Genomic DNA, 18,629 nt, shown 5'->3' on the forward strand with positions numbered 1-18,629 from the left:
CGCCACTCCGCTATACGGCTCGGCTGCAAGAGACCAATAAGAGGGCCCGAGTCTCCACTCCCTTTTGGCTTTAAACACCTCCGCTGTGTTTGACAGCCTGGTCTCTTGCAAAAAGAAAATGTCAGCTTCAACCCGGCTGAAAAAAATCAAAGGCCGCAAATCTAGCCGTATTTGACTTAATGCTGGCGACATTAATGGACGCCAGCGTCAACGGAGTGGGTACCGCCATCATTGGTGATTGAGTTAGACGGCTTTCTTTTTCCCGCTCCCCTTCCTATCTTCTGCCTCCGAGGAGGAATCCTTCCCCCTCTTGAGGGACACAGATACGTCCATTCCCACACTCTTGCTTCTATTATCGTCCTCGTCTCCGGACTCTGGGCCAGTCCCTCCCCCCGTGGACCTGGCATCCCCAGGAGAAGGAGACTCGGCGCCTCCTGTAAGCACCGCCGAGGCCGGAACCTCACCCTCGTCTTCCTCTTCAGAGGAAGAGGTGTCCTCAAGGGCTTGGAACTGGTTAGAGAGACCCACCAGAGGGGAGTCGGCTTTACCTTCCTTGGGTACCTTAGTCAGAGCAGGAGAAGATGTTACATCTCCCTTGTTTTTCTTTTTCCTGGTGCCGCGCTTACGCTTTTCCTGTAGCCACTGCCTATTATCCTCATCCATACTTTCATAATGGGAGGATTCTGAGGAAGTGGCATTTTCCTCCCTGTGGATCCTCCTGGCCTCCTCATCCAACTCATTGTCCCTCGGGGCCTCAGCAGCAGGCCTGGCATCCAGAGCAGGGGGTCACCCTAGTTGGCCGGGGCTCGTCCACCTGCCTCTCCTGTCTGCGCTTATCTAGACGCCTCAGCTGGGCAGGCGTCTTTTGCCTGCTTTTCCTCCCTGGCCCCTCAGCTCCTTCACCTCTGCCAGTCCCTTCCCCAGCAGAATCTGCCTCTCGACTTTCTCCCACCGGGGTCCTGACTGTATTAGCAAAGGAGCGAGGACAACGGCTGAACGGATGACCTAACTCACCACACAGGTGGCACCTAATCTCCTTACAAGATGCGGCGAGATGGCCGACATCCCCACACAATGCACATTTCTGCACAGTGCAATTTGCACTAAAGTGCGTGGGGTCGCCACACTTGTGACAGAGCTTCGGTTGCCCCTGGTAGTGGACCAGGATACGATCCCTACCCAGGAAGGCAGATGATGGGATGTGGGCAACCGTACCACCTGAACGCTTAAGTTTTACCAAAAACGTCCAGGCCCCTGACCAGATACCAAACTCGTCTCGGTTTTTCTTCGGCATTTCCACCACCTCCCCGTACCGACTAAGCCACGTCATGATGTCAAAACAAGAGAGTGACTCGTTACAAGTCATCACGGTCACTCTCTTGACCTGGTTTTGGCGAGACACTGCCTGAACGTCAAAGTCTCGCCAGCCAGGCTCGTTCCTTACCAGCTCATAATTCGACCAGAAGAGCTCAAGCCCCTCCGGCCGAACAAAGCTGATATCAAACTCGGTCGTGCCATAGAAATGTAAGAAAGCGTAGATGTCATTCGCCTTGAAGCCCATCCCCAGCAGGAGCTCCACAACTTTTTTCCGTGGAAGACACGCATCACTGCCCCTCCACTGAAGATGGACCACATTCCTACGCACACGGGCCGGCCCGGCTGTCGGGAGGGACCACACAGTATCCCCCTCTCTTTGCTCTCGGAAGGCCCCGAGGCCATGCCTCTCTATCCAAAAGGATAGATCAACCTCTCGACCCTCTACATTTAGTGATCTCTCACCCCTCTTTAGAGCCTCCAGGAGGCGCCGTTGCAATATGCCGTCCACAGAGGCCGGAGACGAGGAGGACGCCCTGGTTCCCCCAGCGGTGACACTGGCATAACTCCTGACAGGTGCTGCCACCACCGGGGGGACAACTGGACCAGTAATTACCTCATCATTACCCACCTCCATCTCACCATCCATCATACCAGCACCCTCACCAATATTCACACCCTCAGACTTTTCCTCACTTGCCCCCACCACCACATTCACACCTGCTGAACCAGTACCTTGAGTGGGTGACATGTTAACCTCAGCATCATCGGGCACAAGGGGCTCAGCCACCTCCATAGAACTGGAGGCGCCCTCACCCCTGGTCTTATGAGTGCCCTCCGCGTCATCAGTTAGTGACTTCTGAGCAGGGCGCCGCTGATCCTTAGCTGTTGTGAGGTGCCGCTGATCCTCACTATCAGTATCCGGTTGACCAGCGGCACCAACACAGAACAGAGGCTTCGTGGGAGGACTGGGATTCTCAGCCCCAGCAGCCCCCTCACACTGCCGCCGCTTCTCAACTGAGTGATCAGCGGCAACAGTATTTAGAGGTGCCGAGGCTTCCGCAGCTGCCCCCGACACTGGGCTGCTCCCCCCTCCCACAGGGGAGCGCACCACAGTATCGCGGCCTGACCGAATGCCCGCCGCCGGGCCGCCCTCACTGTCCAGCCTCTCGGCTGATGCATCCCCTGCTACGTCCCCACTACTACAAGCAGAAACGCAGCTCTGTGCCTCGCTACCTCGCTTTGTGATCTCCCCGCGCCTTTGCACCGAATCCACAGCAGGACCCGGGCTGGGCTGGGCAACGGGGCTTATACAGCAAGCTGACCCTGCGGCCGGCTCTGGGGGTACAGGGAGGGGGGCATACACGTAGCTTACCGTTTCTTGCGGCTTTGGCTTGTTCTTTTTCGCCTTGCTCTTGCCCCCAGGTGCCTCCTCTGGTAGATCATCACCAAGGTGGAAGTTCTGGAGGCACACTGGGGACTCCAGCAGCTTGATCTCCGCCATTAGCGCCCCTCCCTGGCTGCTGTGGTCACTGTCCTCCCCAGAGCCAGCAGGACCGCGACTAGATGGCACTGCCGCCTGTCCCGCAGGAAGTTCGCTGCACGTGGCCTGCGGGTGGCTCTGCAGGCTGCCAGGTGGGGCTTTCTGCTGGTCATCATCATCATCATCTACCTGGCTCTCAGGCTGCAGCCCCATCAGCCTCTGCTCTCTGTTATCAGCCATCTGCCGGAACCGGTCCTCACTCATTAGTTTTTCTTTAAACGGTCCACTTTTTTCTCTAATAAATGCTTTTCTCACCTCCAATTCATTAATTTCCTGCTTTAAGCTGTTAATTTCTGCCAGGAGCTTGGTCTTCCGGGCCCTGGAGGCTGTGGCAGCTTTGGCGCTTGTGCAGCGCAGCTCCTCCCGGAGTCTCCTGATGGTCTTGCTAGCCTCTTCATACTCACGGAGATGATTCATGACCCGGGAGCCATAGGTGGACACAGACTCCCGGGGTCGCTGCGAACCCCATCCCTCCTCAGCAAGGTCGGCCTCACCTCCGTGAGTACTCGGCTCTCCTCCGGAAGGAAGGCTATCATGCACACTTGCAGGCATTTCCTCTATGCTGGAAGCCTTGCGGCTTCTCGGGGTCTCCACAGACCCGGGGGGAGTAGGAGCCACATTACTGCGACTCCTGGTGAAGGGCCTCACCCCCGAGTCCTCAGATGAGCAGGCCGGTTGCTGGCTTTTCTTGATCCCCGCCGGCCTGGTTCGGGGAACAGAAGCAGGGGTCTTGGCTCCATCGCCCATGCCCAGCAACCCGCTCCCTCCCTGGGGAGGAGAGAGCAGGTCCCTGGTGGAGAGGTCTTCCTTCTCAGGAGCTCAGGAGCACACACCAGGATCAGAAGCGACCACACCTCAATTACCACAGTGAGCAGCAGCTAAGCAGAGCTGCACTCACTATTCTGCTGGTGCAGTCACTGTGTACATACATTACTGATCCTGAGTTACATCCAATGAGTAAAGTATTCAAATCCACTTACACAGGGACTACACAACAGAATAGGGAGAGCAGTTCTGGAGTATAATACAGAATATTAGTCAGGATAAGTAATATAATGTATGTACACAGTGACTGCACCAGCAGAATAGTGAGTGCAGCTCTGGAGTATAATACAGGAGGTAACTCAGGATCAGTACAGGATCAGTAATGTAATGTATGTACACAGTGACTGAACCAGCAGAATAGTGAGTGCAGCTCTGGAGTGTAATACAGGATGTAACTCAGGATCAGTACAGGATCAGTAATGTAATGTATGTACACAGTGACTGCACCAGCAGAATAGTGAGTGCAGCTCTGGAGTATAATACAGGAGGTAACTCAGGATCAGTACAGGATCAGTAATGTAATGTATGTACACAGTGACTGAACCAGCAGAATAGTGAGTGCAGCTCTGGAGTGTAATACAGGATGTAACTCAGGATCAGTACAGGATCAGTAATGTAATGTATGTACACAGTGACTGCACCAGCAGAATAGTGAGTGCAGCTCTGGAGTATAATACAGGAGGTAACTCAGGATCAGTACAGGATCAGTAATGTAATGTATGTACACAGTGACTGCACCAGCAGAATAGGGAGTGCAGCTCTGGAGTATAATACAGGAGGTAACTCAGGATCAGTAATGTAATGTCACATATTTGCAAAGTGACTCATATTTTATGTAGAATGTACTCCTCTATAATGCACAAATGAGGAAAAGTGCATGTGTTCACTAGTAGAAAGCTCCTTGTTATTGGGCCCGGAGTGCCGCATAAACTTACAATATCTGTATACTTACCTCCCAGATCAGAGCTTCTATTCTGCTTTGAGCCCATCTGGTTTTGTGATATAAAACATTTAATGTTACCGCTGCAGCCAATCAGTGACCGCTGTGTTGGCGTCTCGGAGGGTATGGGTAATCTCAGAGCTTCTGACTGCACAGATTTGGCTTCGGCATTGCGTTCTGTGATTGTGGCTGTTGCTGATCCCTTTAACATTGACCCTCCAGATGTGCTGCGCTGAGGCTTTCCTTCACCCGGGGGGCAAAGATTCGGCCCATGTCTCAGCCCTTTTATCTAAATGTCCTGGCCCAGGCTGATTAGTAATTTAGCACATGGACCGCTGCTATGCCTCCGTGCACCCGTTCATTCACACATTTTGCACCCTTTGGCTTCCACAGGCTCTTTGCTTTCCTGCGTAATCAACTTTGATGTGATCTGTGGTTATAAATCACTGCCAGGAGTTTTAAAAAAAAAAAAACACACCGAAAAAAGTTTAAACTCCCTGTCAGATTTCAGAATGAGCTCACTGACGTATTCTCAGTTGACTCAATATGCAGTCAGCAATAAAAAGTGCAATAACGCGGTCATAGATTGGAAGCTGTGCAAACCTTTTTATGAAACTCGGTTGCAAAGAATGTTTGTTTTTTTTCACTCATAATACCAGTATTGAAAATTGTCCCTGCCATCTACAATGGTTTATGGTAAAGAATGATCGGGCTGTTCTGTTTCAATATGCCCAATCGTGTTGTCTGGGGGCTGCAGCTTACTCTCCTGCTGCAATGTAGAATACAAGGACACAGTATAGCTTCACTTGCCTATATTTGTGGGGTTCAAGCTTCAAACCTAAATTTCTTGCTTCCTGCAGTCACCACAAGAGGGAGCACTGGAGATAATTCCACACTGTTCTATCATGGAGTTCAATGTATATGCATTATGTACTGAGCTCTTGGGTTATCTATAGTGTTGAGCAGACCCGGACCGGCGCGGTTTGAGCGGCAGATCAGAGTCCGACCCGGACGCAGGATTCCGGGTGCACGATCCGGATTTAGCAATGTCTTTCTCTCGCTCTCGCTCTCTTTCGCTCTCTTTCGCTCGCTTTCGCTTTCTTTCGCTCTCGCTTTCTTTCGCTCTCGCTTTCTTTCGCTCTCGCTTTCTTTCGCTCTCGCTCTCTTTCGCTCTCGCTCTCTTTCGCTCTCGCTCTCTTTCGCTCTCGCTCTCGCTCTCTTTCGCTCTCGCTCTCTTTCGCTCTCGCTCTCTTTCGCTCTCGCTCTCTTTCGCTCTTGCTCTCGCTCTCTTTCGCTCTCGCTCTCGCTCTCTTTCGCTCTCGCTCTCTTTCGCTCTCGCTCTCTTTCGCTCTCGCTCTCTTTCGCTCTCGCTCTCTTTCACTCTCGCTCTCGCTCTCTTTCTCTCTCTCGCTCTCTCGCTCTCTTTCGCTCTCGCTCTCGCTCTCTCGCTCTCTTTCGCTCTCGCTCTCTTTCTCTCTCTCGCTCTCTCGCTCTCTTTCGCTCTCGCTCTCTTTCTCTCTCTCGCTCTCTCGCTCTCTTTCGCTCTCGCTCTCTTTCTCTCTCTCGCTCTCTCGCTCTCTTTCGCTCTCGCTCTCGCTCTCTTTCGCTCTCGCTCTCTTTCGCTCTCGCTCTCTTTCGCTCTCGCTCTCTTTCGCTCTCGCTCTCTTTCGCTCTCGCTCTCTCTCGCTCTCGCTCTCGCTCTCTTTCTCTCTCTCGCTCTCTCGCTCTCTTTCTCTCTCTCGCTCTCTCGCTCTCTTTCTCTCTCTCGCTCTCTCGCTCTCTTTCTCTCTCTCGCTCTCGCTCTCGCTCTCTTTCGCTCTTGCTCTCGCTCTCTTTCGCTCTCGCTCTCGCTCTCTTTCGCTCTCGCTCTCTTTCGCTCTCGCTCTCTTTCGCTCTCGCTCTCTTTCGCTCTCGCTCTCTTTCGCTCTCGCTCTCTTTCGCTCTCTCGCTCTCTTTCGCTCTCTCGCTCTCTCGCTCTCTTTCGCTCTCGCTCTCTTTCTCTCTCTCGCTCTCTCGCTCTCTTTCTCTCTCTCGCTCTCTCGCTCTCTTTCTCTCTCTCGCTCTTTCGCTCTCGCTCTCGCTCTCTTTCTCTCTCTCGCTCTCTCGCTCTCTTTCTCTCTCTCGCTCTCTTTCGCTCTCGCTCTCTTTCTCTCTCTCGCTCTTTCGCTCTCGCTCTCGCTCTCTTTCTCTCTCTCGCTCTCTTTCTCTCTCTCGCTCTTTCGCTCTCGCTCTCGCTCTCTTTCTCTCTCTCTCGCTCTCTCGCTCTCTTTCTCTCTCTCGCTCTCTCGCTCTCTTTCGCTCTCGCTCTCGCTCTCTTTCTCTCGCTCTCGCTCTCGCTCTCTCTTTCTCTCTCTCGCTCTCGCTCTCTCTTTCTCTCTCTCGCTCTCGCTCTCTCTTTCTCTCTTCGGATCGGATCCGGACTTCTTTGTCAACCCGCCGCTGATCCGCCGTTTTGCACTGTTTGGCTTTTACAGGCTGTTTGTTTCCCTGCACCTTCAATTTTGACGCAGTCTGGGGTCATAAATCAGCTGAGAGCAGCTCACAAAAAGACGGAGAAGAGTTAAAATCTCTCCTATTGGACAGAAAGGAAAAAAAAAAATCCTTAGAAACTCCCATTACAGATAGCGAGCTCACTGACAGATTTTCAGTTAACTCATTCTGCAGATAGTGAACACAGAGGCTATAGGAGGCAAATGGTGTAAAAATTTAATGAAACCCAATAGAAAAAGAATATTTTTTTTTTTTAGTCACAATTACACTTAAATAAGTAAAATGAAATATATATTGCTCCAAAACGTGCTTCCCCCCCCCCCCCCCCCCCGCCCAGTGGTGACTGCAAGAAAACAGGTATGAAATTGCAATATTTGATATTTAAAATCCATAAATAAGCAAATAATAATTGATCCCTTTAAGGACGTCGGGGGGGAGGGGGGTCTAATATTTATTAAGGATATTGGTTGTAGGTACCATACGGATATGTCAGATATTGACTATTTTTTCATTAATCATTCTTTTTTTTTGTTTATACAGCAGAAATTTCATTCTGGACATAAGGGGTGAATATTCTTCAGCCCCCCCACATATCAGACCCATGGGGGCTCTCTGATTTTAGGGTATGCCCCTACCCTGCATCCGCCAAGTCACGGACCGTCATGCTCATAACCCTCTGCTACGTGTACTTGTGGCTGCGTTTCCGCTCCTGCTACGCCGTCCTCATCCGCAGCTGTGTCAGCCAGTTCCACACCACCAGCTCCTTCACTTTTTGCACCCAAAATCAGGAACGAGGGCAGCAAACGCTCCATAGTGGACGTCGGGGTCCTGGGGAGGAAAAGCTGTGCCTGACCGTGGGCAGCAAAGCCTTCTTTATTCACAACTCCCAGGTACTTAAGACCTTTATAAGTCTATGGGACCTATTAGAGGGGGTCAGAATACGCCATAAATGTTTATATATTGCAAAGTCTGTATTTATGATACCTCGCCATTAACATTTTCCTATACGTCTAGTCCTAACTGCTGGGATCGGAGCCAACTCTGATCACGGCAGACTAACCGCCTTAGATGCCATTGTCAATCGTGACAGCGGCAGCTAAGGGGTTTAGGGATAACAATTGTGACAGCAGCATCTAACAGGTTAAAAATATCTGTCTAGTTTTAGCCAAGTCCTAACTACTGGGAGCTAACTCTGATCACGGCAGTCTAACCGCCTTAGACGCCTCTGTCAATTGTGACAACGGCAGCTAAGGGGTTTAAAAACTGTAACCGCGGCAGTTAAGCGGTTAAAAATGTGGGAAAACTGTCCATTCCCTTTCCCCTCTGCAGCATATTTGTGGATCGCTGACGGGAGGTTACTGAAGGCGACCATGTTTTTGGGAAAAAAAAAATAAATTAATTATTAATACACTACACTACTATAGTAGTGCAGTGTATTGTACAAGCTCTCATGTGCACAAGGCAGACCGATAGAAAAATGTAAAAGTCTTTTTTATTTTTTTAATTAAATATAATTGTTCAGATCAGCTCCCCTTTACCTGAAATGTAAAAATCTTAAAAAAAAACCCCAAACAACCCATATTTGGATTTGCTGAGTGAGTAACTGTCCGGACTAATAAAATTTTAGGAATATTTAAGTAAAAAAAAAAAATTGAATTGTCAGAATTATTTTGCACCCCCCTAAAATTGAATAAAAATATATCTGAACCCAAATTGGTGATGGAAAAAAAATAATGAAAATTGTGTTTTTTTTTTTTTTTATTATATATATATATATATATATATATATATATAATATTATATATATATATATATATATATATATATATATATATATATATATATATATATATAATATTATAGCATATATAGCTTTGGTTGGATATATATATGTATGTACAGTTAGGTCCAGAAATCTTTGGACAGTGACACAATTTTGGCGAGTTGGGCTCTGCATGCCACCACATTGGATTTGAAATGAAACCTCTACAACAGAATTCAAGTGCAGATTGTAACGTTTAATTTGAAGGTTTGAACAAAAATATCTGATAGAAATTGTAGGAATTGTACACATTTCTTTACAAACACTCCACATTTTAGGAGGTCAAAAGTAATTGGACAAATAAATCAAACCCAAAAAAAATATTTTTATTTTCAATATTTTGTTGCGAATCCTTTGGAGGCAATCACTGCCTTAAGTCTGGAACCCATGGACATCACCAAATGCTGGGTTTCCTCCTTCTTAATGCTTTGCCAGGCCTTTACAGCCGCAGCCTTCAGGTCTTGCTTGTTTGTGGGTCTTTCCGTCTTAAGTCTGGATTTGAGCAAGTGAAATGCATGCTCAATTGGGTTAAGATCTGGTGATTGACTTGGCCATTGCAGAATGTTCCACTTTTTTGCACTCATGAACTCCTGGGTAGCTTTGGCTGTATGCTTGGGGTCATTGTCCATCTGTACTATGAAGCGCCGTCCGATCAACTTTGCGGCATTTGGCTGAATCTGGGCTGAAAGTATATCCCGGTACACTTCAGAATTCATCCGGCTACTCTTGTCTGCTGTTATGTCATCAATAAACACAAGTGACCCAGTGCCATTGAAAGCCATGCATGCCCATGCCATCACGTTGCCTCCACCATGTTTTACAGAGGATGTGGTGTGCCTTGGATCATGTGCCGTTCCCTTTCTTCTCCAAACTTTTTTCTTCCCATCATTCTGGTACAGGTTGATCTTGGTCTCATCTGTCCATAGAATACTTTTCCAGAACTGAGCTGGCTTCATGAGGTGTTTTTCAGCAAATTTAACTCTGGCCTGTCTATTTTTGGAATTGATGAATGGTTTGCATCTAGATGTGAACCCTTTGTATTAACTTTCATGGAGTCTTCTCTTTACTGTTGACTTAGAGACAGATACACCTACTTCACTGAGAGTGTTCTGGATTTCAGTTGATGTTGTGAACGGGTTCTTCTTCACCAAAGAAAGTATGCGGCGATCATCCACCACTGTTGTCATCCGTGGACGCCCAGGCCTTTTTGAGTTCCCAAGCTCACCAGTCAATTCCTTTTTTCTCAGAATGTACCCGACTGTTGATTTTGCTACTCCAAGCATGTCTGCTATCTCTCTGATGGATTTTTTCTTTTTTTTCAGCCTCAGGATGTTCTGCTTCACCTCAATTGAGAGTTCCTTAGACCGCATGTTGTCTGGTCACAGCAACAGCTTCCAAATGCAAAACCACACACCTGTAATCAACCCCAGACCTTTTACCTACTTCATTGATTACAGGTTAACGAGGGAGACGCCTTCAGAGTTAATTGCAGCCCTTAGAGTCCCTTGTCCAATTACTTTTGGTCCCTTGAAAAAGAGGAGGCTATGCATTACAGAGCTATGATTCCTAAACCCTTTCTCCGATTTGGATGTGAAAACTCTCATATTGCAGCTGGGAGTGTGCACTTTTAGCCCATATTATTTATATAGTTGTATTTCTGAACATGTTTTTGTAAACAGCTAAAATAACAAAACTTGTGTCACTGTCCAAATATTTCTGGACCTAACTGTATATATATATATATATATATATATATATATATATATATATATATATATATATATAAAAATAAAACGTGTGTGTGTATATAAAATATAATATATACACAGGGTATATGTGTATATATAATATATATATATTAATGGTGTGTGTGTGTATATGTATGTATGTGTGTGTATATGTATATATATATATATGTATGTATGTGTTGTTTAACCTAAATATACACTATGTATTTTTATCTAAAAAATAATTTTTGAAATTGGGTTTAAGAAAAATGTTGTCCTGTTTGCCTTCTACAGCCTCTGTGTTGCACTTTCTGCAAAATGAGGTAACTGAGAACCCATCAGTGAGCTCAGTCTGGTGGTCTGCTGGGAATTTATAATTTTTATCTTTTTTTTTTTTTTATCTTTTTGGAGCTCATTTCAGTTTATTTATGACCACAGACCGCATCAAAGTTGAACTTGCTGGGAAAAGACAAACAGTGCAACATTTTTACTATTTCTAACCATAAATAGATGCATTTAAGTTGTAAAAATAATAATAAATAGGAATGTGGCGTTAGATTAGAAACATTTATTAAAATTGCAGCTCTAAAATTACCTGACGACCTCCAATCACTGACGTGTTACAGCCGATTCACGCTCTAAAGGCCCTGTCACACACAGAGATAAATCTGTGGCAGATCTGTGGTTGCAGTGAAATTGTGGACAATCAGTGCCAGGTTTGTGGCTGTGTACAAATGGAACAATATGTCCATGATTTCACTGCAACCACAGATCTGCCAAAGATTTATCTCTGTGTGTGACGGGGCCTTAAGTCCTGAGCAGAAATTTGTGAAATTGTTAAGTAGCTTTGAAAAGCGTGAGAACCCACGTAGCCCCTTTTTTATTTTACTTCATAGCAATATAATCCAGCATGTTTCTACATGGAAACCATCAGCAAGCATGTACATTGCTGACGGGATGCCAATATGCAATTATAGTAGTAAGCAGATGAACATGGAACAGGAACCTGGGATCTATCAATGGCAACTTGCTGACGGTTTCCAGATAGCAAAATCGGATCATTATCATCACTTAATATTCTGCTCCATGTCTAAAGCCGACATTATGGCCTCCACTTCCAAGGCGTTGGCCACATGCAGCTTCGCTTTTTTTCCTGGTTGCATGTATCACGCATGATGTCTCCTCGCGTTTTAGGCTTCGGCAAGTGAGTGGCTCATAAGTTTCTGAGACAAGAAAGTTGCAAAAATTCCAGCTGACTTATTGTAACCTTTTGCACGTTTCGGTGGAGTCTCAACCCCTATTCATTTGCACTATGCGATATTAGACCGCGAGACCCGCGTTGCGGCCAAATCTCCCATGTAGCCCCATCCTGGCTCCTGCGAAAGCAGAGTTTTATTTTATGGCCTTTGCCTTTATTTCATCTCATTTCCCGATGTCTTTTTGTTTTGGTAGCTTTTTGAAGATCTGAACACGTGGAGCGTGCGGCTCGGAGCCCGCGGTGGTAGAGATCTCGGAGTCCGGAGCATCGCCTTTATAACCGAGAGCGCATCATTACCCAGCGAAACCTTATCAGCTGCTCTGCACCCTCCCAGAAAGGTGACTCCCTTTTGTCCCGCACCCATCTTTTTTTCTTTTTTTCCTATGCCTTGTGTTGTGTAAACCTGTAAATCCGAATGTCAGTGTAAGCTCATGAGGCAGATACAGGTGTCCAAAATTGTTCATGGACCCTGATACTAATTCAATTCAACCGTTTTTCTTGTGCCATCCATCCCAGGATATACTGTAAAAAAAGGAACAAAGTATATTTTTAACCAAAGGCTTTTGGAATAAAAATAATTTCTACAATTTGATGTGCTGAGATAATCTTATATATGTGTCCCTGTTATGTTCTGTGTAATGGCTGTGTCTGACCATACAGGGACATGGTCTGATCATACCACATCTCCTGGGCTGGGGAGGACACAGAGTATACATATTCTTTCTTTGAGGGAAAACTTTTTTTTCTGAGGTAAAACCTTTATTTTCTGTGAGGTAAATCTTTTTCTGAGGTAAAACTTCTTTTTTTTTTCTTTTTTCTATGAGGTAAAACGTTTTTTTTTCTATGAGGTGAAACATGTTTTCTGAAGTAAAATACTTTTTTTCTATGAGGTGAAACATGTTTTCTGAAGTAAAATACTTTTTTTCTATGAGGTGAAACATGTTTTCTGAAGTAAAACATTTTTTTCTGTGAGGTGAAACGTTTTTTTTTAATAGGCAAGGAGGTGTTTTACCACACAGAAAGAATCAGCTATGATCCTGTCCTGTCTGTATACTCTTTTGTTTCCTCCCTGGCCTATTGATTAAAATGAACTTTGTTTGTGGAAATACCACCTATCCTTCAACTTATCTTCAAAGGGGTTAACAGTAGGGAACGTTTATCCCAGACATCACCTCTGCATTATTACAAAACACTACTGATTGTCCGCCGTCTCCAACATCATGTCCTCCCTCTTTCTAAAACTGAACCTGTCAAATACTGAACTTCTCCTGTTTCCTCCCTATACTAGCTTTCCTAAACCCAATATTACTATTTCTGTGTGTGGCTCTACCATTACGCCCTAGCAGCACGCCCGCTGTCTTGGGTTTATATTTGACTCCGATCTCTTCTTCACTCCCCACATCCGATCGCTCATTCTTGTCAATTCCACCTCATAAACATCTCTAGAATTTGACCTTTTCTGACCGTTAACTCTGCAAAAACTCTTACTGTCGCTCCCATTCATTCTCATGTGGACTTTTGCAACTCTACTAATTGGTTTCCCTCTTACTACACTCTCCCCTTTCCACTCCGTCCTGAAAGCAGCAGCCAGGACCATTCTCCTTTCCAACCAGTACACAGATGCCTCAACCCTGTTCCAGTCATTGCACTTGTTGCCCATCCGCGATAGAGTCCAATATAAACTGTGACGACATGGACTCTCATGGGTTAAAGTTTCTTAAAATTCAGCCAGACAGTATGATAGATTGTTTATAGACGGGGGAGAAGTCCCTCGTTGTTTCTACAAGACTCTTGTTGACTCATGTAATTGTGTTGGCCACTGAAAGCCAGACGTATTGTTTCTCCAGACTCTTGCAGTAATCATTGTATTGTAGTTGTGTATTGCTAATATGATTACCTTAGTAGCCATTGTCGAGTCTGTGACTTGCAGACTTCATGTAGATATCCTCAGTCTTTCTGTAGACCTCATTTGGATGAACATTGTCCATGCAGCTTGAGATTCATCCAATGGGAGAGGCGCTCTTGTCCAACCAATCGATGAGGACGCAGTGTATCCAAGTGGAAGGCTGTGGCTATAAAAGGGATTTCTTTAAGCCACCAGGTTGTTGATGGATGCTGATGGATCCAGTCTAAGCTCTTCGGAGCTGACTAGAGGATCAGGATATCTTATGGCTTCAATCTAGGGACTCCGGTTCCGGTTGGAGACCATATCCACGGCCTAGGGATTTCGACCCCGGCTGCCAGGATTATATCATCATACCAGGACTACTTAAGGAAGAAACCCAGGTTGGGACAATTTGGTCACCTGGCTACAGACTTTGCAGACCTCACACAGCTTCCTAAATCTGGCGCTATTCCTTTCTCGGTGAGTGCCCGCCGAAAGCGGGGTGCTGCTGGATTGGAGTAAGCGGCCCTGGAACCTCTGAGGCATGGACATTCTAAATCCCTGGTGAGCCAGCAGAAGGGTGAGACTCTGTTGCCTGTTACATTTGTCTGTTTTGCTGGTTATGTGTTATGTGCCGTTGTTTGGGGATCCAATAAAGTCTAATTATTGTGGTTCCCTCACCCTGTGTTGTCTGAGTAGTGTTACGCCCACGGTTAAGGAGGCCGGCGTTCAGTTAGGATGAGCCCTGAGCCACGCTGTCTTTCTAAAGGCGGTGGGTTTTAGTGGACGAGAGCACCCACTGAGCCCCGTGTCTCCACATATCACTCTCACCCATAAAGCTACATCTCCTCCATCACCCGTGCCCTTTATTCCACGAATGACCCAAGACTGACATCCTCTTTAATCCGAATCTCCCACTCCCGTCTAAAGACTTCTCACGAGCTGCACCAATTCTCTGGAATGCACTACCCAGGACAATTCGCTTAATTCACAATACCCACAGTTTTTTTGGCTAGCCTATCACCTCACTTATCTAATGATTCTCGTTACCCTTACAATTTTTTTCTTCAAAATCTGGTCCTTTTTTATCTTCTGTTTACACCCTCCATGCGCTCTTTACACATACTGGTGACCGGTTCATGTAGAGTTATGTGAATCCCCTATGTATTATATTGATGGCCAGACCAGACCATACAAACACTTTTTACCATTAACCTTTTGTGTCCCCTCTACTTTCTCCTAGCCTGTAAGCTCTTGGGAGCAGGACCCTCACTTCTCTTGGTATCTGAATTTTGTTATTCTGTAATGTCTTATTGTCTGGGCATGTCCCCTGTGAATTGTACAGCACTGCGGAATATGTTGGCGCTATAGAAAAAAAAAAATGATTATTACTATTGGTGTTACTAAGTGCCTGAACAACGCTCCATTCATTCTCCATGAGGCTGCCAGAAAAAGCCGAGCGCAGCACTCTACAGGAATGAATGGAGCGGCGGTGCCGATCGGTGCGGGTCCCAGCAGTCAGAATCCCACCACTGGATACATGAGAACTCTACATCTGTTATATTCTGTATCGTGTCCTGATTCTGTATTCTGCTCCACAGCTGCATTTATTGCTATGTAACCTTCAGAGCTGAAATCTCTCAGCATCCCTTATTGACTCAAAATCAAGGGCTGTGTCTGCCAAATGGATAAAGGAGTATTGACACCGTATAAATAATAATTGGTAACTCGGGTGGGTTCCACTACTGATCCCGAAAGATTGTGGCCAAGAGGAGTGGCGTGGAGCTGCCGGTCCTACCTGCGCCCTTCAGCTCCAGTCCCAGTTTATGTTACAGACTAAGGTAGCCGAGCGTTTCATCATGAATTTCTATAGCATTTTGTAACGCTCACTGCGGGTGTAGAGGTACCGAGCGGGATTAGTGGACCCACTAGACCACAAGTGGACCTGGGCTTAACCTTTGATGGGAGGGACTTAACTAATTGCCCACAGTGGGGCAGACGCCAGGTACCACTCCCAGGGTAGTGACCATGACTGTGGCAGCTGACCCCCAAGGCAGGTGACAGACTCAGGAATAGATGGGCACAGGTGGGGTGACTGAGGCAGGCTGGACAGGCAGGTACGGACCGGAATGGTGGTCACGACAGGGGTATACAGGTATGGGAAGGCAGGTACTGGAGACGGACACAGGGATGACAGGATAGGGGACCTCAGCACCTGAGAACCAGTTAGGTAGCGGACTGATACACTGACTAACTAGGAGCATTGCGCAGGCACCTCCCCTAATGGGAGAGTGTCTTAAATACTAAGTGGTCACCTGATGTTGTAAAATTGCACAATTTTTGTAAAAATTTGCAACTTTGCAATTTACAACTGATTAAAAATCCTTTCGGTTTTCAAGATCAGAGGGGTTTTTATTGCCAGGGTTTATTGCTTCTTCCCTAGGTCACTGGCCTCCTCTGCAGTCTATCGGAGGACAGTTTAATTGCATGTCCTTGCCTTAGAGGTCGCAGGCGATGCTCTGAGGCTGGACAGATCCCTGGATCCGGTAAGCTTCAGTGCTCCTCCCGTGCTGCAGGGGCCACAGTTGATTCATGTTGTAGGATGTTATGGGAAAGCGTGCGCTGCTTTGTGGCAAACGGGAAGCCGGGTGCAGGGGAGCGGTGCACTGCTGGAAACGGGCGATGAGTACAGTTTTTGATTATAGGAAATTTGTGAATCGGAGAACCTCTAAGTTTTTATATTTTTATTTTTTGGCAATGCAGTCTCCCCTGTAATTAGGCTGAGCAGTAGTTTATTTAGTTACCCCCGGGGTCTCCGTTCTGCCTCTATCGCACTTTTAGGACAAAGTGTCCACTGTGTGTGATGACCCGTCCTTCTGGGGGAAGACGTCTTGGGACACTATGGTCTCTTTGTGTGTTTTCCTCCGCTTTGATCCTGGAGATCTCCGCTCATGGCACAGGAAGGTGCCTGTTTACTCTTCAGCTTGGGATGCGTCTCTTGTACTCGGGCTTCCGAGCGACACGACAAGGCTTTGATCAGGTTACCCGGCTCCTGTTCTTGGTTGTCCTACACCTCTTGTCCTGACGTTATTGGTCATGGAGGATGCAGCCGGCTGCGGAGCGGGAACTCGATCTGGAGAATATGATTTCAGTGTCCGGCAGATTTATTAGACGTCTTCTTGTGAGGCTCTCACGTTACCTTCCATATACAATGCTGGATGGGAGATACATGACACTGCCCCAAAACGGAGCCGCCCTCACCTGGGGGGATTCACTGAGCTTCCATAGCCTGCGACTAGCTGAAATGACTAACCTGGAGAGGACAGCGCTCATTGTCTCCTATAATCCACAGCAGAGCTGGTGTTACTGGACCATGATATTGTTATCATGGCGGCCAGCACTTCAGTGGCTCCGGCACTGCTACGTTTACTCCTGCCATGACGGCAAATCTGAGAACAGCAGCGCAGCACCGAGCTGTGGAGATCAGCTGATGGGCGGGAAATCCCAACTCTCAGGGGTGAAACCGAAAATATCAGAGAAATTAGATAAAGCAGAAGTTACAGGACGGGGAGCGAGAGCCACATCTGACATCGGTCACCACAAGTACTGCCACCAGCTGCTGCTCCTGATCTGCCATACCTGCCGCTGTATACACAGATCTGGGGAGGAAGATGACAAATATTCTGCACCAATAGCAGAGCTGCTACATGGCGTCACACTCACTACTGCCCACAACCCACCATAAGTGAGTACTGAGCACCCGAGCATGGTAGTGCCCGCTCATCACTAGTTACGAGTACTGCGCACCCGAGCATGGTAGTGCCGACTCATCACTAGTTACGAGTACTGAGCACCCGAGCATGGTAGTGCCCGCTCATCACTAGTTACGAGTATTGAGCACCCGAGCATGGTAGTGCCCGCTCATCACTAGTTACGAGTACTGAGCACCCAAGCATGGTAGTGCCCGCTCATCACTAGTTACGAGTACTGCGCACCCGAGCATGGTAGTGCCGGCTCATCACTAGTTACGACTACCGAGCATGGTAGAGCTCGCTCATCACTAGTTACGAGTACTGAGCACCAGAGCATGGTAGTGACCGCTCATCACTAGTTACGAGTACTGAGCACCCGAGCATGGTAGTGCCCGCTCATCACTAGTTACGAGTATTGAGCACCCGAGCATGGTAGTGCCCGCTCATCACTAGTTACGAGTACTGAGCACCCAAGCATGGTAGTGCCCGCTCATCACTAGTTACGAGTACTGAGCATGGTAGTGCCCACTCATCACTAGTTACGAGTACTGACCACCCGAGCATGGTAGTGCCCGCTCATCACTAGTTACCAGTACTGAGCACCTGAGCATGGTAGTGCCCGCTCATCACTAGTTACGAGTACTGAGCACCTGAGCATGGTAGTGCTCACTCATCACTAGTTACCAGTACTGAGCGCACCCAAGCATGGTAGTGCCCGCTCATCACTAGTTACGAGTACTGAGCACCTGAGCATGGTAGTGCCCACTCATCACTAGTTACGAGTACTGACCACCCGAGCATGGTAGTGCCCGCTCATCACTAGTTACCAGTACTGAGCTGCTGAGCATGGTAGTGCCCGCTCATCACTAGTTATCACCTACCCTATGGATAGTATAAATTACTTTTACTGGACTGCCCCTTTTAGCAATATGATCACATCAACGTTTATCCACACAGACAGACAATTTGTGGTGAAAGAAAACCTAGCAGACGCTTCTCTCATCCAGTTATTTTTGGATAAAACACGCTCATGAATTTTATTGGGTGAAAAAAAAAAAATTGGTTACCACACG

The 18,629-nt window shown here is 47.2% G+C and overlaps 1 protein-coding gene across 3 annotated transcripts in view; it reads left to right on the forward strand.

Annotated features, from left to right (window-relative positions):
- HLCS (holocarboxylase synthetase) overlaps positions 1 to 18,629 on the forward strand; it is a 179,060-nt gene that overhangs the window by 6,004 nt on the left and 154,427 nt on the right. For 2 of the 3 annotated variants that reach the window (XM_075332914.1, XM_075332915.1), the window contains exons 2-3: positions 7,653 to 8,002; positions 12,114 to 12,257. In XM_075332914.1, coding sequence (XP_075189029.1) covers positions 7,775 to 8,002; positions 12,114 to 12,257 — 372 coding nt within the window. In that variant the 5' untranslated portion in view covers positions 7,653 to 7,774. The remainder of the gene's footprint in view (positions 1 to 7,652; positions 8,003 to 12,113; positions 12,258 to 18,629) is intronic. The other variant, XM_075332917.1, reaches the window with a different exon arrangement.

The sequence above is a fragment of the Anomaloglossus baeobatrachus genome, chromosome 2 (assembly GCF_048569485.1).
Source record: "Anomaloglossus baeobatrachus isolate aAnoBae1 chromosome 2, aAnoBae1.hap1, whole genome shotgun sequence".
Classification (NCBI taxonomy): Eukaryota; Metazoa; Chordata; class Amphibia; order Anura; family Aromobatidae; genus Anomaloglossus; species Anomaloglossus baeobatrachus.